General features: G+C 37.1%; 1 protein-coding gene across 3 annotated transcripts in view; it reads left to right on the forward strand.

The window, feature by feature from the left end:
• Positions 1-21374, forward strand: part of LOC139711637 (syntaxin-like) — a 95631-nt gene that overhangs the window by 3580 nt on the left and 70677 nt on the right. For all 3 annotated transcript variants that reach the window (XM_071623513.1, XM_071623500.1, XM_071623507.1), the window contains exons 2-3: positions 8247-8324; positions 9911-10010. In XM_071623513.1, the coding sequence (XP_071479614.1) occupies positions 8247-8324; positions 9911-10010 (178 nt within the window). The remainder of the gene's footprint in view (positions 1-8246; positions 8325-9910; positions 10011-21374) is intronic.

Raw genomic sequence — 21374 nt, forward strand, 5'->3', positions numbered from 1 at the left:
CATTTCGTGCATGTGTATTACAGGGTCTTCAATGAGGAGTTTCAAATCAAATCAAATGTACAGTAACAGGATAGATGATTCCGAGTCTTACTGAGCAATGTGGTGTGTACATTGTATATCATTCTGTCCCCTTACACATGTAAGTAAGAGGCAAAATAACTCCATTGGATTCGTCAGCTTGGATAGGTCCTGTATGTGAGAGAGTCACAACCCACACACAGACAATGTACAGCTGTAAAAGATCCCACTTTGTTTATTCATCATACAGAGGGAGGTGCCAACCTGGTGAAATGGCCCACTTACAATGTAGCACAATGGTGTTCATACAGTATAAATGTGGATACTGTACAATTGTTCCTACATTCCTACCCACACAAGATCATCTTCATGATAGGCTGCATACACGTAGCCCATTGAAGAAGAAGAGCATTTCACACCAGCATATTATATATTTTTTATTGAAGAATTACATCCTTTGCATTTTAATATGTAAGGGCACAAATGTATCCAAAAGTGATATGTACAGTATACTACAATTTTGTACATGTACACCCTTTTGTATAGTACAACCGTACATGGGGAATTCCATGAAGTTGGGACAGTGTCCATGTAGCATCGTGATATTTGAAAAATACATTTCAGCATACCTCAATATCAATTATGCTATACATTCATTGTAAAGCCTACATAAACAATATGTATAGCATAATTAGTATTGAGTTATGCTAAAATGTCACACTTTGTGCCCCAACTTCATGGAATTACCCACATGTATTATGTACAATACATTTGTAATGTGTGTACTCATGTGTGTACACATTACACCATTGTATGTAGTACACACATTATTAAGTTTATGATACTTATTATATAGTGTATTATTTCTTTACACGAGATACAAGGTGTACATTGTACAAATATACACCTGTACACAGTTGTATGTATACTACAGAGTGACTAAAACAAAGGTTTACACTAAAAAAAATGCTATTCATTTTTTTTTTCAGAATCAGCCATAAACAAAAGGTTAGATCCATAAATATATACATACAAATTGTACTGCATGAATACCAAAATCTCAAAATTGTTTAGATTCAAACACTGCTTTCAACAATTCCCTCACTTTGTACTTTGGTGCAAGTTGACTTTTGTACTCTCCTCATTTCCTGCTTATTAAGATGGAAACACATGTTCATTGTATAACACTGTGTCGCAAAAGACAATACATAACCAGTGTACATTATAATGATTCAGGATGAAACCATTTTTAAAAACATGTATACATCGTACATCTGTGCAGCTGTAATAATCTTTATTTCGTACATTGTACATAGCTGTTTTTTTTTAAATGTAGTGAATGGCAAATTTCTAAACTTTGTATTTACACTATTTTTTTTTACTCACCCTGTATAGAATGTAGTGTACAGTTTGCACTGTATAAACATAGTGGGCATTTAGCTTTTCTTGTTTGGACACAACATACATGTACATGTGTACCGGTACCACCCTACATACGCACTATGCATTCTGTTTTTAACCAAGGTTTTGTCGATGAGCCATAATTAGGAGCTTATTGATACCGAGATAGTGTTGAATCAAGGATGTTTGCACAGAGCAAAGTCCTGGTCAAGAGTTGTCTAACCAAGCTGAGCTGTTATGATTGCAAGTCTGGTCATCATTCACAGTACATTCATGGTGTACATGTACAAATGTATGTACAATTGTACAGTACAGTATACAACCGATGTATTGCACAACAATGAATTGTGCGAGGACACAGTATGCATGTGGATACAATACGTGGATGTGTACAGCAGTCTTTTGTATTGAATGTTTAATACTTGTACCACATACAGTTGTATGTTACAGTACAAATATTGTATATGAAAGTGCCCAAAGTTGTGTGTGTGTGTGTGTTTTTTAATTTCAATGAAAGAATGAAATGTATGCTACAGTACACTGTATTTCACATAAAAGACATTCATGTACGAAGATAAATGACCTTTCCCAGCAATTTTGGCAAATGGACAAAGATACAATTTACATTGTACAGTATGTACTGTGATATTGTGCAATCTCTTGATGGCTTACCTACTGTATGTATACCCTGTACATGCAGTATATGCAGGGTACCATATACATGTCAATATCTAAGTAGGGGTAAATGCTGAGTAAACTGGGAGTGAGACATTAAAAACTTTGCTTTAAAGATTCTGATTAACTATGTACACAGAGCAGATTCCTTAGTACTGTTTCCACGCCCACATGTCAAACTTGAAATTACGCTACAATGTACTGTACATCGTACTTTAACAAAGTTCAGTTGCTAGGATGTGAATGTTATTCCGGAACTCTTGGTAACAACTGCTCTGTATACATACATGTACAGGTACAATGTAGCTGTGTGGAGGTTGCATACAAGTACACGTTTGTACACAAGATTGCATTGATACTGGATAACAGTTGTGCATATAAGTACACAGTGTACAGTATGTTGAATTGTACAGGCTGTACATTGCACATATACAATTGTAGTTGCAGTTAGTTATTGTAGCATTTTCCATTCAAATACAAATGAACATATTAGTCTTTGAGGATTTTGACCCCACTGTCTGCATCTGCATTTAGTTATTGTAAAAGCACTGAACATTTTGGCTGTGAATATAATGTTTGTAAAGTACAAAAATATCATTTGATTACTACTGTAGCACATTATGCAATTTGAAGGCTGGTCATACATGTGCACTGTACACGTTGTACCTATGTGACAGTAATTAATGCGCAGTTACAATGTACAGCTGTATGATGAAGTACCATATTATACACAAATAGACACTATTGTAATTTTTGTTTTCCTTTGTTTCTTCGTTATACAGTTTAGTGTGCAATACACTTTTGTACATGTACGTACAGTAGTAACTGCTTAAAACAAGTTGGTACAATGTACACTGAAATGCCTAGAGCCAATCCCTTACACATGTACAATTTGTATACTTTGTTCTTGAGCTCCTTGGCTTTGAAAGTGAAAAAAGAAACTAAAGAAAAAAAAGCCAAAACAAATGACAGAAAATTGCAGTTTCCAGCATGCTGTGCTTGGAAAAGAAAGTGAATGCCTGAGGTGTGTTCATTGTATGAATAATTGTCACGTGTATACGTGTACATGCAATATTCACCACATTTCCTGTTTCTGTAACCTAGATTACAAGTTGTAACTACGTGTACAAATCAACACGTATCTGTAGATTTCTGTGGTTTTTTTTTTTCTTGAATTTCAATAATTCTTCTGACACCAGGACACATGTGACATGCAGTATGTAGGATCCTCATTTTTACTGACATTACATGTACGTGTCATAAAGGAGAACTGAACTGTACCACATTTGGGATGACATTGTCTGGTTATTAGTTTTAAGCAAAGTTGTTGTTTTTGTACTGTCTGTATTAAAGTACATTAGTACAGTATGTTGTAATTGTAATTGATTTGTTTTTGAATAGCTTTTAAGTGGAATAGAGACTGGTTTTCAATACTGTGGAGACAACAGTGCAAAATACACTGTACATGTAGGCCTACACTGTACACGTACAGTGTATTTGTTGAATCATTACCCTCTATGTAGTAATGTACAGTTGTATATTGTGCATACATTGTATGTATCCATGGCGACATAACCTTGCACTGATTGTGTTACAGCAGATTGTACAGAACCAGTTGGTATTACTGAGGGCATGCTACATGTACATGTAGCATATTTGAAAGGAGGATCCAGTGTAAAGAGGGTACCGTAAAAGTGGACATTTTTGCATTTATGAGTCATTTTTTGTGCTCAGCCAGGTAATGTGAATATCGCGTGTTTTTAATTCCTCAGAAGCAAGGCATTAAACCATTGGAATGCATGGCAAGCAAAGATATTCATGTGCCTTTATTTTCGTGCTAGTTTCTGGTTGTGCAAAATGCGCAATAATTTCCGCACCACAAAAACTTCACAGTACATCTCAAGGGCAAAGGCAGTGTGTCAAGTCAAAGACAGTATTTATACATGTACATCGTACAGTACATTGTCAAAGACTCCAACCCCAAGCACCTTCTGATCTGGAGATTCTCCCACCCGAAACCCCGAGCAAACGGGAGACTCCAAGTTGATGTGTGCGAAGCACAAAGTTCCTACATGTACACGTAGGGTTCTAGATGTTCTGTGGTGCTATTGAAGGCTTATTTTTTCAACATACGATAGCAATTTAAAGTAAGAAATCCTTTCCACCAGGAGACATACGATGTAGAGCCAGGGCGGGAGAAATCAAATCTCAAGCTGGAGAACGGGAGATTTTGCAAAAACGGGCTTTCGGCGGGAGATCTCCCGTCGAAAATGGGAGAGTTGGAGGCTCTGCATTGTATTTATTCAGTACATTGTATTTATTCAGTGCTACATGTACACACCTACTGTACAGTGTTGGGATTTAGAAAGAGTGCAGTAATGGTACCACTACAACTATTGACCGATTCGGGTTCGTTGAGGGCAGCAGACATTTCATGGCACTGGGCGCAGCCATAGTGGGTGTCTGAGCCGATCCCCCCTGCTCTCCCCTACCCCGGGCAACATGTTTATCACGCACTTGTAACAAAGGTTGGCGCACTAAGCAAGCATTCGCGCACTCAGTACGACACGCCCATTGGCTAAAGCAGTTTTTCATTCTGCGCGCGTGCTAATGTAGGGAGAGGGGTGGGGAATGGGAAGGGGGGGTCGGCTAAGACACCCACTATGGCTGCGCCCATGCCAAAAATACACATGTATACAAATAGCGCGTCACAGAATCGGTCAATACTGAGATCTACACTTGTAGTCATACAGTACAACCCCACTTTAAACTGTACAGTGTACAATGTACAACTGCACATTATACAGACTAGTGTGTATCTCTGAAATGGGCAACATTATACAAATGACGCACAGGTCTGAGTGCGTCAGTCGGAATTGTGTGCATAAGGTAACTATGGAATGCTTAACCCACGAGGCGAAGCCGAGTGGGTTTAGGCTAAATTCCATAGTTACCGCATGCACACTATATTCCGACTGACGCACGAAAAGACATGTGCGTCATTTGATTTATAGAATGGGTAATTTTCTTGTCAAAAACCCAGTTTTCTATCGTGTTACCCGATGACAAAATTACTGGATGCATTTCCTTTTGGCTTTCCGTAAAGGGCATGCATACCCGTACTTACCGTTTTTACTGGATGCATGGCCAGCCATGCATAAGTTTTTACTGGATGCATGGCCAAGCTGAGTGCGCGAACGCTTGCTTTAGTGCGCGAACCTTTGTTACGAGTACGCGTACTCTTGCTAAGTGCGCGATAACATGTTTACCACTGTGACTCAACGTGCGGCCAGTAAAAATGAACACAGCTCTCGACCAATCAGATCGCAGGATTCTCGCTACCCATTCTATAATAACAAATGACGCACAGGTCTGAGTGCGTCAGTCGGAATTGTGTGCATAAGGTAACTATGGAATGCTTAACCCACGAGGCGAAGCCGAGTGGGTTTAGGCTAAATTCCATAGTTACCGCATGCACACTATATTCCGACTGACGCACGAAAAGACATGTGCGTCGTTTGATTTATAGAATGGGTAATTTTCTTGTCAAAAACCCAGTTTTCTATCGTGTTACCCGATGACAAAATTACTGGATGCATTTCCTTTTGGCTTTCCGTAAAGGGCATGCATACCCGTACTTACCGTTTTTACTGGATGCATGGCCAGCCATGCATAAGTTTTTACTGGATGCATGGCCAAGCTGAGTGCGCGAACGCTTGCTTTAGTGCGCGAACCTTTGTTACAAGTACGCGTACTCTTGCTAAGTTCGCGATAACATGTTTACCACTGTGACTCAGCGTGCGGCCAGTAAAAATGAACACATAGCTCTCGACCAATCAGATCGCAGGATTCTCGCTACCCATTCTATAACACTTTATTCTACACATCTACTGTTCTGGCCCAGCTACTGACATTCATCAAGCTAAAGCTTTCAGTTTGTACATGTATGTACTGTATATGTGGGCCTACAACCCTTGTACATGTACACGTACAGGTACAGCTGTATGTACTGGTACTGTATGTACAACTGTAGCTGCAGAGGAGGATTTTTTTTCTTCTATTCTTTATCTGAATGAATTCCTCACAGCCATACATGTACTACAGTATTGGATAAGTAGTAAATCCTACTTCTTTATTGAGCACCATGCCCATTGTAAGATTTATACAACTGTACCATACAAGGGACAGTTTTGTACATGTATTGTACAGCTGTACTGTACAATTTTGTACATTGTGATCTCTACTTCAAAGTGACCCACCTACAGGGGTCCATCTTCTAGTTTAATTTGATAAAAAGTATAAAAAGGAGGAAACAGAGTGGTAACATTTTATTTTATTTTTTTTTTTTTGCAGCCAGAACAGTGCATGTTATGGTATTGAAATATATGTAAACAAAGGGGAACTGACCACAAATGTACATTATGTAAATGAAAAATGATCAAAGAAAGTAGCCATCAGTGTTTCTTTCATATGCTCTGGAAAGATTAAATCCATACAATGTACATATTATGGTTGTAGCTCAGTTGGTATTAAGAGCATCTACAGCTGTAAATTGTCAACACTAGCAATCTGGAGGTCTCGGGTTCAAATGCCGATGGAATCCCATTTTCTTTGCCCATTTTCCATTTGTATTATAAAATTGCAATATTTTTGTGTGTCTCTACACTACTAGCTAGAGCTTACATGTTAATCACGTTTCAAAGCAAAGAAAATAACTTGATACTACAGCTGTACATGATAATTAGCTAAAACAACTCTCTTAATGCTTTTCACAGAAAGCATGAAAATTAAAACCATTTATCATCAATAATTTTGCTGATTTCTCTTGGTTTTCTATGTCTGTATTTGTTAACAGTGAGTTAACTTGAGCATGAGTTTTTTTTTTTTCTCCCACCTTGGGCATTTATACGGCAAAACTCGGTCTAGATTGTGATCATTGTGTTCATCCTCATTTCTCTTTGATGGAAATGGCTATCTGTGGCAATCATACAGTATGTGGATGATTTCAGACCGAGACAAAAAACACAGCAAGTCCTTAAAAATTAAACTCACTCTGGTTAAAGTCAATTTTCTGAGTTATAGAAAAGCTGATTGAGCAGTGAAAAGAAAAGCAAGGAGGAAAACTAGGCGAGCAGAAGTCACTTGGAGTGTTATGGGAAAGAGCAGACCCAATTAAATGCAGGTCTACACTGTACTTATAATATCAAAAGATAACTGTGGAAAACTGTTGTGAACATTTGAGGTGAGAACATGGGAGAGCCTACAGGCTGCAATGTGTAGGATTTTAACCTCAAAATGATATGCAGCTTGAATGCCAATAAAATTCAAGAAGTCAAAGAAAGGAGGTAAGGATTCTATCCTTCAGCTGACCATTTTTTTCCTCTGATGATGAACGGGTGAATGTCAACATTTCCCAGGAATTCTTTGTCAGACCTGTCTAGCTCTTGCTATTAAAAAGTTTATTTTCATTCTAAGGATTTTTAAATGAAAATAATCTGCATTATATGAGTCATTTCAGTTGTTGTGATTATGAAATTAATCAATGTGATATGCATCTGCAGTCACCACTGAGACAGCAGCTATGTGTACTGTAGCAGCATTGATTATAGATGAGGCAGTTCTGTGGAGATGAAAGATGGCCTGGTGCTTGATTCATTTGAGGCTTGTTGGCCGTGCTCAGGAGGAGGAGGAGGAAGAAGAAGAAGAGGAAGAGGAGGAGGAGGAGGAGGAGGAAGAGGAGGTGGAGGAGGAGGAACTAGACACGGTGGCTAGCAGACATGAAAAATACCCAAAGTTGGCATAGAATTCATAACTTTAAGGTCCACATACAGTGTGTACCATTTGCTTGAATCTTAATATTTGAAACATGGTTTTATAGGGAAGATGACATACTGTATTTCTGAATGCAATTGATTTGAATTGAAGTCTGCCTCACCCTGACATTGCCTTGCGCATTAATTGTGCCTTTACATGTGTACTGTACATGCCCATACAATCACAAACGTACAATGTCATGTTTAACATACAGTCTGTATAAATCTTTTTGTGAAAAAAACACAACAAATCATTTACAAGAGGCTATAATATCGTACAAAATAACACGTACATAATGCCCATCTTGTTACCTTTTCAATATCATTTCATTTTTATAGAATGAGGAAGATGAGGTGGGAGCAGAAGTCGCTGTCAATGTGGAGACGGAAAAGTTTATGGAGGAGTTCTTTGAACAGGTAAGTTTTCACATGATAAAGAGAAAGACGAAAATATGTAAATGGTTTAGATTCATTTGAATTTGCTATTTTTTCAAAACTGTATTGCCGTGTACAACTGAATTTTCCAGTAGTGCATGATGTACAATGTACATAGTATGTAGTACACCTGTACAGTACACACTCCTGTTTATAGAAGTCCACAGAACCGGCGGTTTTCTTTTGTTTTATGAAAATTTCATTCATTGGTATATAGTGTCACAAAGATATTCAATCATATATAATGATAATTCGTGGACCTGGATTTGATTTTGTTGTAATGAGAATTATGTTATAACTGTGTTTGTTATAAATGTAAACAGGAGTGCACTGTATACAAGTGTACTGTAGCTATTAAAATCAAACAATAAAGTGCATTAGCCTTGACTCTGCCATCATCACACTTTTGTACAGTGCATACAAATTGTATCAACACTGAGTCTGGAGGGGCTTGGTGTGTTGGGATGGTCATTCCTGCTATTAAAATGACACTTTGTGTTGATCTTGAGTGCACATTCCCTATGATGTGCAGTGTATTATCAGTTGTAGAATTACAATTGTACAGTTGTACTCTTGGGCAATTCCACGGTAATGGAAGGACATTCAGACAGAATTTTCACAGTTTATAAAAGTACTCTAAGAAAAGTTTGATGGATACAGCATTTCAAAGTATAGAGATGTATTACCAGAGCCAAAGACTATAATTTCCACCGAAATTTTTGTCATACCTGCTAAAGAATTTAAGAAATATGCATATTAATGAGGTCGGTAACGGAAGGACATCAAAATGGACATGGGTTATCAGGCAAATTAGTTTTTATCAAAACTCTGTGAAGTTTATGGAGCTACAAGAATATGTATTTTAATTTATTGGTATACAGTCTAATTGCCATAGTTTTAGCTATAATGGAATATATTTGACTTTCAAATATGTTTACTTATTTTTTAATTAGACCACATAATGTCCATGTGTGTTTGGTAACGGAAGGACGGTAACGGAAAGACTTATGCAGATTGTCTGTGTAAAGTGTATGGGGAAGATGGGTTATGTTTTTTAATAATTTTTTCATATGTGGCCGGTATACAGTTTGGTCCAAATAGTTTTAGCTTTACCTTCATGTACAATGTATTTAACTTTGAAACATGTCGACTGGTTTTTTTAATTACAACACATTGTTTTCATTAATGTGTGGAAACGGAAGGACAAAGAGCTTTGTGTGCATACAGTGAAGGATGTTATTTCTTACTTTAATGTTAATCCTTGTAGTCCAATGTGATATTTTTCATTGCACACATTTGTTTTTTTTTTTCATGTACAGTACAATGCATTGTTTTGCATACAGCATGAGAACACTTCTACACTATTACAGTATACTGATGACCATAATGTCAATCCAGTGCACTTCCATCACTGTTTGCTTTGTTGTTACTGCTGTTTCCTCCAGTGTAATATATTGTATGCCTGACCATCTGAGCAGGGTTATATTTGTGTTTGTATGTTTTAACATGTCTTTCGTAATTGTGTGTAAAAAGTGAAAATAAATGTGTGACTGTGTTGATTCTTTCAGGTGGAAGAGATCAGAAATAGCATAGACAAGATTTCCAAAAATGTGGAAGAGGTGAAGAAGAAGCACAGCGACATCCTTTCAGCTCCACAGGCTGATGAAAGTAAGTTTCTCAGAATATTGTAAAAAAAAAAATGAAATGTAAATTTTGAACAATGCTACAAACTGTACAAGTCAGTGCATGCACCTCCCTTCTGACTCATGAATTTGAACTTCACAAACCATGTATGATGTACATGTACGTGTGTATGTGTACATAGCCTTGCCCATACATGGGAAATGAACCTCAGAAATACAGAACATACATACATGTACCACATGTACAGGGTAATGTACATGTTTCATGTGTGTACAGGTGTGTGTGTGTGTGTGTGTGTGTGTTTATACAGGGTGTTATACAGTCTGTCTGCACATCTACACAGTACATTAAAGTGTAATACAATGTAGCTTCATTACATACACGATGTAGCTAGTGTAGAAACTAAGAAAGTTTACATATTACACTACAGTTGTACATTGTACATGTACACAAGTACAGTATATCATGTACGTATCATGAGAGTGTTTGTCATGGGTGTCCCATGAGATAGAATGCTTGCATTGTGGAGTGTGTGTGGATGAAGAAAGCTACAATTTGTATTCACAGGCAGGCAACCTCTCTTTTTCTAGCCTACATTTTGTATGTGTACATTGTACACTTGTCTTTATAGCTTTGTAGTACTAGTGCATCACAAACAATTTGTTGTTGTTGTTGTTTTATAGAAAGAAAGAAGAGAGAGAAAAACGATTTGCATCGCATTCGTATATGCACATTTAAAATACCTAGTACATTGTGAAAGTATTCAAATAGAAAGCAGTGTAATTGAGGATGTAACACACAAGGCTGTGGGAAGGGAAGTTAGAAATATAATATTGCAAGCAGAAATGGAAGAAAAAAGAAAATAGGAAAATGAAGCAAACTTTATAGTAAACAGTGACATATGATTGGAGGACATTTTATAAGAAAGGAAATAGTGTGCTTGCTTTCAAAGGAAATAATAAATGTGCAGTTGAATTCATGTTACACTGTACGGTGTACGTGTTTATAAAGCAATACTGTACGAGCTGAAATTTTCACGTACAGATATTTTCGTAAATTGCTATTTGGAGGACATTTTCGTGTGTTGTTAATTTCGCGGTTGCGAGGGTCTAACTGAACTTGTACACTGTACTTATTCGCGCTTTGTTATTTTCGCGGTTCAAAGGCGATTCGCGAAATTCGCGAAAATAAAACCACAAAAATTTCAGCTCGTACAGTATTCCTTGTGTGGTGCAGCCAATAGTGACTCCACACAGAAGACCTTTGCGTGTATGCTATGCATACATGTACAGTATGTATCGTAGACACACAATACCACATGTGTATAGGAACGAATCATACATGTGTGTCGTTTCTATTCAACTGTGGCCTGCAGGCCTGTGCATTCACGAGGCATGGGGCAGCAGAATTCAGGTAAAATACATGAGTGGCCCTCTCAAGTTCAACACAAATTGCACCTTCGATATATCATCAATAATATGTGCTGTTCGTATGGTGCCATGCCTGCTCTCTCAGATGAAGCAATCTGACAGGGCCTACCCCAGTAGTCATACATAGTGTACATGTAGGCCAGTTGTTTTGTTGTTCTTTAGTAGCATGAAATCTGAGCAATATCATAAAAGTCTGCATTCTGGAAACTGTCTGTTGTACTGGATAATTCAAGAGAGTTAACAGAATTATTCTCTTGTCAAAGAGATTAACTTTGAATGGTGGGATTGCTTACTTTTTATTGGCTAAAAAAATAAAAATAGGAAAACCCTAGGAAAGATAAGTACATGTGTACAGTGTACATGTACAGTGTACAATATCAGTTTACAATTCAAGAAAAATGCCATAGAGTGCACTGTGTGATCATATTTCAGTGATCAAGTGTATAATAAGTGTACAAATATACAGTACACGTACAGAGCATTCATGTGCAACATTCAAAATGTACGATTACTACTCATTTTGAAACTTTAGGAATGAGAATTGTGTACAGTGAAAACAGCAGTACAACTTGTGTATGTGGCATATTGTGGAATGTGCTTCAAGTTAATAGTTTCTTTTATTTTATTAGCTATTTTGTAAATAAACTGCAGATGATGACTTCAGACTGGGCAATGGCTGTTTGTAGCAAAGTCATAATAGAAATAATAATGATAATAATAATAATGATAATAATGATGATAATAATAATAATAATACAGTAGTAATGATAATGATAATGATAATAATAGTAATAATAAGGATAATAATGATGATAATAATGATAGTATGATATAATGGTGATGATGATGATGATGATAACATTAATAATGATAATAATAATAATGATAATAATAATGATAATGTATTGTATTGATTCAGCTCAAGATTAAGTAATGCAAAGGTCTTTGCATCTTTTAGAGTGTTAATAACACTTATCAAATTTATACCAACCAGGCAGAAGCATGGTTAATCATTTACCAATAGAATAACTGCTGTCTACCATTGAATATACAGTAACATGTAATTTGTATACCGTTGTATGCACTATAGTTACAAAATGTGAAGTTTTTTGCATACATCCCCAAATACTATTTACAATTGTAGCAATCATTTTTGTCCCCGCTGAACAAGTTCGAGCAGGGGACTATGAAACGGGCTCCGTACGTGTGTGTGTGTCCGTGTGTCCGTGTGTCCGTGTGTCTGTCCGTGTGTGCGTCTGTGTGTGATCAAAATCTTCAATTTGCTACTTCTCTGTCATTTATGAGCCAATTTTGATTCTGTTTGCTTTATATGATAGCACTACATGGGAGCTTTGAAACTTCTTCACAGAATTTCAGTTGTGACCTTTGACCTTGAGCTTGACCCATATTGTACATACTGCTACAAAATGCTACTCCGCCATTTCTAACCCGATTTTGATTCCGTTTGCTTTATGTGATGGCACTAGTTGAGGGCTTCAAAACATCTACACAGAATTTTGACCTTTGACTTCTTTGACCTTTGACCTTGATTTTTTGACCTGTATTGTACATTTTGCTACAAAATGCTACTCCTTCGCCATTTCTAACCCGATTTCGATTCTGTTTGCTTTATGTGATGGCACTAGTTGAGGGCTTCAAAACTTCTTCACAGAATTTTGACCTTTGACCTTGATTTTTTGACCTGTATTGTACATTTTGCTACAAAATGCTACTCCTTCGCCATTTCTAACCAGATTTCGATTCCGTTTGCTTTGTGATGGCGCTAGTTGAGGGCTTCAAAACTTCTACACAGAATTTTGACCTTTGACTTCTTTGACCTTTGACCTTGATTTTTTTACCTGTATTGTACATTTTGCTGCAAAATGCTACTTCCGGCGGGGACATATATTACGCACTGCGTAATTTCTACTTTTCCTTGTTTTTTTTTTTTGCAATGCAATGCAATGCTATTAAAGGATAGTATTTGGACATTTATGACTTGCATATTATTGTAAACCTTTTGTACAGAATATTGCACCTGATACATATTGTAGATTACAACTGTAGTGTGATTTTTCTTTTAAAAGCGAATAAGTACTGAAGGGGAAGTATGTGAATCTGGCCAGGAAATGCAGGGGAACACTGCGCTGTTCTCATAGCACTCAAAAGGACAGGGGAAGTGGAACCCTCATTAATGCACACTCATACAATTGTACATGTACATATAGTCATTTTATTACAGTACACCAGGCAGATGGTTGAACCATGCTTTAATACCTGGTGCATCTGTATGACTTTGTTGTGTTGTTTATCAGTGTGGTTTATACTTGGTGACTCATCTCATGCCATAATGCACACGTGATACATGATACAAATTAATATTCATGGATGTTTCTTTTCCTACAGCATCACCGTAGTAACCAACCATCCCATTCACCTGCTCCCTCCGATTAAACTTCTTTGGCAGGAATTTATATGAATATACTGTATACCGTGTACACATATGCTAAATACTTCGCGAGTGTTTTATTTTCGCAAATTTCACGAGTTGGATACTATTCGCTAATTTAATGTAAAAACACAGGAAAATGTTAACTCTGATCCCGACATGAATGTAATGTGCACGCATTACACGTCTCTGTCTTGTATTCTGCAGTCGCGAATATAGCCATTTGTGAAATTGTCGGAAAAGTCCCACTTTGCAAAAAAATTAGACTCGCTAAATATAAAGTGGCGTATACAGTGGTTGTTGAGGGCAAGCCTTCAACAAGCTTTGTGAACAAAGCATGCATAGAATTTGAATACATTATTGAAGCAATCTATTGTACCAGGCATTGTACATAATATTATACGAGTACATGGTGTTTAAACTATTTTTTTTTTTTGTTTCAAACTGAAACTATGATATACAAATTTGTAATGCATGTATTTACAGGCTAGGTTTTGTGTTTCTTCTTTTTCTCCCTTTTAGAAATTATCACTAGAAGTGATGGTTGTTGGCATCAATTTGATTGTTTGTGTGTGTCCCGGATACAATGTGTGTCCCACAATAGTGTTCTTGATTGTACAGATAGTGTGTGTACACTGTAGGCATGTGTCTGTGTGTAGGATTGTGACCATTTTCAAACACTCAGTTCCATACATTTGAGGCAATAATATGATATCAAACTGTATTTACAGGTACAGGGTCTGAACATTAGCAAGCCAATGAGATGCAGACTTTGGTTTTATACAAGTTTTGTGACCAGTTCTTTAAAGAATAGCAGCGGATTCATCCTTCTACTCATTGACAAGAAAATAAAAAAGAAAGAGAGGGATTAGCTTTAATCGCACGTCTGAATGATCAGACTAGCGACTCAGCTGGATTGTCGTTCAGCATCAAAGTGGTTTCAGGGTGTTGATGAATAATCTGCCTTCACAAGCATTAAAGGGGAATTCCATCGTGATATACTGATATCATGTTGTTCTGTATGAAAACAAAACAAAACAAAAAATCCAGAAAAAGTAGATCTGTGAAAATTTGAGGGGAAAAATGACACACACTTGAAAAAAACAATTATGAACTGTTAAAATTCACAGCTCTAGCAAAACAAAGACAACTCTATATGACATACACGGTACCTTTTGTACCGGTACATAGTGTAGATACCGAGCTGCTCTCTATGCTACAATACATGTATGTGTTCACTAAAAGTCACATATTTTCTTGAAATACATGTATGTTTTTGATTTATACATCTAATGTAATAACAGTAATAAGTTTTTGCATGTCCTCCTCAGCAAATACAGTGGTATGAAAATTTTCTGCCCATCAGATGCAAAAATATTTTAGAAAATTGAAATTAGTGACATTTTGCGTGCGGCAAATTTCACTCAACAACATAGACGTGTACAGTTGTACATTACACCTTGTTGCCAGTTTGTCTTACTCTAAACCTCATCAGTTCATACATTGTAACTTCTTTTTTGTGTGTGTGATTTTCTCCCAATTTTTTTTTGCTGATTTATACATTGTACTTTGTGATTTTTCTGCTTTTATACAAAAGCAACATAGTATTGCAATGAACTTTCTCTTTAAAGTACTGTACAGTTTATAAAGCTTCATCAAATTTGAAATCAGACATGGCAACATCCAGTGAAATTCTGGAAGACCTTTTTTTTGGTGTGGATTTCATTGTGATTAAAAAAGGCAGTTACCATGGCATGTTTTGTTTGATTAACAGGTGACTCATGACACGCATTGCATTTATCAGCACCGTCAGAGAGGTCTGCGCAATGTACACTGTAGACTAGCTGGACTGAGTGACGTGCGGTCGAGGGCTTGGCGCACACAGCTACATGTATGATATGCGATCCTAAATTTTCATGTCAGCGTGGCTCCACGTTTTCTGCCCAAGAGTTTGACATTTACCAGTTTTTACTATGCATGTCCTTGCACATGACATTCGCAGGCCTGGTGCAGAAGACAGGGTATTAAAGAGAAAGAGAGAGATAGAGGATGGGAGAGAGAGAGAGAGATCAGTCGCTGTGTAGATACACTTTGTGGATTATTGCACCTTGTACAAATAGAGGGGGAGCGGGAGAGAGAACTACTGTACAAATCTACATTTGTATGAGTTATAATTTCAAATAGGGAGGAAATGTACAATGTATAAAACCAGTTTTATAGTACTACTGTTTACCAAACAGACTACTCAAACCAGGGCTTAACATATTTATGTAAGTGTTGGCCTGGTGGTACTGGGCCTGGCCACCAAAAGTGATGTCGGGCCATCAAAAAGTTTATCTTTTCATGATTTGATCCAACAATAGGATTCAAAATAAATTGCATGACGTTTCCTTTTACTGTGCAAGCTGTACATGTACACTAGGACCAATTTTTTTTTTTTTTTCCAGCCACCAAAATTTGAAATTCTAAAATATCAGTGGCCCAATTATAATAATAATAATAATAATAATAATAATAATAATAATAATAATAATAATAATAATAATAATGATAATGATAATAATAATAATAATAATAATCATCATCATCATAATCATAATCATAATGATAATAATAATTATAATGATGATGATGATGATAATAATAATAATAATGATAATGACAATAATAATAATGATAATAATGATAATATAATACTAATGATAATAATAATAATAATAATAATCGTGGCTGTTTGTGAAAGACCAGCTGCAATTATGTGTCCAGTTTGTTTTGTTTGAAATAATAAAGAGAACAGCCGTGAGAGCATATCGTTGTACCCGATTACCCTATAATACAGACAAACATACAAAATGTAGTACATGTGTACAGTATGTGTACATGTATTGTATTATCCTTTTGCAAGTATGTACATGTACTTTAGCAACACCAACAGCAACAAACAAACGATTTCTCAACAATGCAAGTGATCTGTACAGTACGTATGTTCAATACAAAGTGTACATACATGTAGCTGGGCAGGTCACACCACACCCACATCTCATACTCAGTGTGTATGCACAGTCAATGTAAAACACATTGTCTATCAGATGATACTGATACACCCCTTGGCCATTGTTTTTCCCCAGGATTATCCTGTAGCCATAGTGATGGAAGAGTTTCAAGCTGATCAAATACAAATAAACACTTTGTTCGGAGAATTTGTGAAGGATAATACCAGAGCGTGGTACAAAATGTATGACAAATAACAACAGTGATATGCACTATTACTCATGCATGACTACCCTTAATATTAGAAGATGAATGCTACGTGTACACAGTAAAGGCAGCATTCCAGGGCAACCATCCTACAAGTGTACTTAAAAAGCTGTATATGTACCATTTAATGCAGGCCTCTGTCATTGCACTTTGGTTTCCAGAGATTTCTTTCTCACTTGAATCAGATTTCTTTTGCTGTTTAGAAGTGGACATTCACTGCAAGATCTTGATGCACAATAGTTGCTGCGTCCAACAGTAGTCTTGCTCTTCACTTTAATAGCCCAGCTAAAGTTGAATAGAAACATACATTGTACATACATACATTGTACATACCATACAATTGTACACTAGCAATGCCTCTCTGTTGGTTTGCTGTTTCATATCTTATGACATTTGATGGACAGTCATGGGTCTGGGAACCCAGACTACATGTACAACAATGCCCTGTAAAACATACAAGTACCGGTATTAAACTGTGTACAAGTTTTGTATATGTACATGTACAAACTAGGGGATGATACCCAAGTATAGAGGGCAGTCCGTCCCAAAGTTCAGGTTGCCGCCCAGGCAGTTTTGGGAGGGATGCCCCGCCCCCTCTGTTGTCAAAGCAGTGATGTCATAATGTGTTATTGTTTTGACACAAGGGGTGGATTCCACCATGATATGCCCCAGTTTACGTTTGATATCAGTGCCATGACAAATTACAGTATGTAAACCTTATTCCGAAAGAATGCGATGTCTACTTTTAATAACAGGCACAAGTGTACATGTGGGTGTTGTAGATCATACCAGTATACCTCACTGAAAAAGGGCATTGGCTCCCATTCACAAAAATTTCATGAAAATATCTTGCTTTTCTGTACATGCCCTTGTCATTTGCCAGGGTTAATAGTAATTCCCAATACTTGTACTGCATCTCTTTAGGTACAATGTGCAATGTACCGTATGTCCCCCCCCCCCCCAAAAAAAAAAAAAACACAAAAAAACAACAGGACCCATTGCAATGATAACATTTAAAAAACGGGAATTAATCCAAATACAATTTCAGGGAAGGTATGAAACTATATAGCCCACATCTTTTCACACAGAAAACCCCATTCGATTTACTTTAGTGGTCAAAGAAAAATGGATATCTTTGTTAGGGCCCAGTCACACTGCCCAAAAGTTGCGTAAACGCTTGAATCACATAAGAAATTCTAGCCTTATGCGATACATGCGCGATTTGTGCATTTCATGAGTTTGTCTGACTTGGAACCTTCGTAGCTGTCCGCCGATGTGCGCCGGATCTGAGCTTTACACAATTCCAGGTTTTGAGCAGCTCAAAATTCGGCTTCGTGTAAAAGTTTACGCAGTATTGCGCTGTTTTACGTAATTTTTTCGTAGTTTGCACAGTTCTTATGTGAACAATGCGCAAAATATGCATGGAATATCAGTGATCGTTCACGAAAATGTTGCCGCTATCGTGTTCATGCGCGAATCATAATCATGCGCAATTCATACGCAGTTCATTAGTGATAATGCGCAGAGTAAATGTATGCATGGTTTTCCGTGGACCTCAGTCGTCGCGCACAACAATGAATTCGCCCTATTTGGGGCCTTTGCGTGCCTATGCGCTGAAAGTGCGTGGTTTGTTAGTGATTTTTGCGTGATCTTTCCGTAATTCTTTCACAGTTCATCGTTGATTTTCATCGCGTAAATCAGCAAAAATTCTCGACGCACAAGCACGCACAACCAAATTTCTTGCGTGATTCATGCGTTTACGAGACTTTTGGGCAGTGTGACTGGGCCTTTAGAGCATGTCAGGAATCCTTTCCCTCCAAGTTCTGTCCATTGTGCTCACACTAAAAGGCATTATTTATCATTTGCAGATAAAACAGAAACCCAGCTTTAGTGCTTGAAAATAGTTCTGAAATGAGAGTTAGGGATAGAAACAATCAGCATAAAAATGTTAGTCAGTATGATTAATGTATAAAAGTGTTGTTAAATATGCAAAACATGAACAATTCATGTACAATGTAGTTATGATAAAATTGTTCCTCGAATAAACTGTCAACAGTTATGGCTTATTGAGAAATATAGTATTTGATTTGTATCTCCTATTAGGATATATTGTGATTTTTTTTTTTTTAATGGTAGGATATTTTGTGGTACAACTAACCTGCACATACATGTACATGTACATAATTGATATGCATCAAGTGTGATAACTCGAACATTTGTTTAAATCACTGCTACCAATAGTAAACACTACCTTATTAAAATGTAGTTCCAAGAGCATCCAAATTGCTAAACTTGGGAAGAAACAGACCAATGACATGCTTTACAATGTTGATTCTTTGTGACCACTTAACCGAATTTTATGGGGTTTTCTGCAAAATATTGTAGGTATAAAGGTGTTATATTTTTAGACCCCGAAATAGCATTCAGACAGTGTAATCATATTGAAAGTTATCAACGCGGAAATCCGGCTGTAATTTTTTTTCAGGGACATACTGTGTAGCTACTGTGCTGCCTGAGAGGCAAGGACAATTGGAAGAGAACATGGTAGTATTGAACTTTACCTTGGCTATTTCCTCAATGTAGCGACCTATTGCTTGTCACAGTGATGGCGAGGTCAGTCATATGATAGTATGTACAGTAATCTTGTGGCTGTGATTGATTGCGGGTTACTGTAAATTTTATTTTCACTATGGTGATGAATCATTCTGAAAGTTGCCTTCCCCAAAAGCCTAATGGCGGAATTTAACAGTCAGTGCAAACACTAAACATTGGCAGACATCACAGTTGAACTACCCTTGTACATTGTACACTTCTATGATGTACATGGTACTTGTACTTCTGTATGCAAACATGTAAGGTACAACATTGTAGGCCTAATTTGAATGTAACAATAGTGCACCTTCTGTTGCATAGCGAGCTATACATTTTTGGTCTTGGTTCCAGACTTTTGTCACTATTCCTCTTTCCCTCATGACAGTCTTACATTGTACCAATGTGTGAACTGTACATGTAGCACTGTTTCATACAGTACTCAATCCAATAGTCATTTGAATCTGACTGTCTTTGTATTCTCATGTGGTCTAACTCATAGAGGAAGAAAGACTGCTGTCTGGATCCCAGACTAGCACAGCCCTAACACTGATTGATTGATTGAGGCTGTGAGCTCCAAATTTGCATTTTTTTTTTAATACCGCACTAAGCATTCCCATACACATAGCGTTTTGTTTTGAATATAATGCCGACAGTACATGTATTATGCATCAATACTCAATACTGCTCATTAGTGGTATTGTTGTCCACAAGCTGTGTACCCATTAAAGCTCAATTCATTTTGTTGATGTCATTGTTATAAGTCCTTTTGCGTGGTATTAAACTCAACTAAAAACCCTTTTTATAGTTTGGTAGCCTAAAACTGATTTGTGGTTTATCTCACCCCCCCCCCCCCCCACCCAAATTTGTGCACAGTCTGCTCTCATACATGTACATATATTTACAGTTGAAGTTGTGCATTTTAATATTTTGTTGAAAGCGCAATACATGTACAGTAGAACCTCTCGTATCCGGACAAGTCGGGACCGGGGCTCATCCGGATAAGGGATTTGGCCGGATACGGGAGACTCAATGCTTTATACATGTACATAGAAACATACACATGTACTGATGTAGCCCATTGTAGTACCACATGTAGTAATGTGTACACTACTGCAACCTTTTCATTGTTACACTCAGTACAGACCCCAAAATAGAGGTTCGTGTTTGCAAGAATGAATCATTTTCTTTTATAAATTCTTGGGATGATTTACCTAAATAATTATTAAGAAATGTATCAAGTATAAATTATGTAATTCATTGTGTTTGTGTAGGAGATCTCAAGGAGTTGGGAATCCCCCTTTCCTCCCGTAATTATTTTTAAAAAATCACGGTGAGATTGCGTCCGTATAATAGAGAGATCCGGATAAAGGGAGGCCGGATAAGAGAGGTTCAACTGTATCTGGTGTCTGATCTAGATTGACACTGACGAATACAATCCAGTACAGATCAATGCAGTGTACAGTACAATGTACGTGTGTGTATGGTGTGTGTGAGTATAAATGCGTCTACACTTTGTAGCTGTATGATGTTCATTTGTGTGTATGCTACCAGGGAGGTGGAAGACACCTCCCTGATGTTACATTAAAAAACTTTGTACAATGTATTAAATGTACATAAAAGGAACTGCGAGTATTTAAGGTGCTCTGTCAAGATACTGTT

This window comes from Diadema antillarum, unplaced genomic scaffold (genome assembly GCF_040938485.1).
Source record: "Diadema antillarum isolate AM-2024a unplaced genomic scaffold, OU_Dant_1.0 scf00000040, whole genome shotgun sequence".
Classification (NCBI taxonomy): Eukaryota; Metazoa; Echinodermata; class Echinoidea; order Diadematoida; family Diadematidae; genus Diadema; species Diadema antillarum.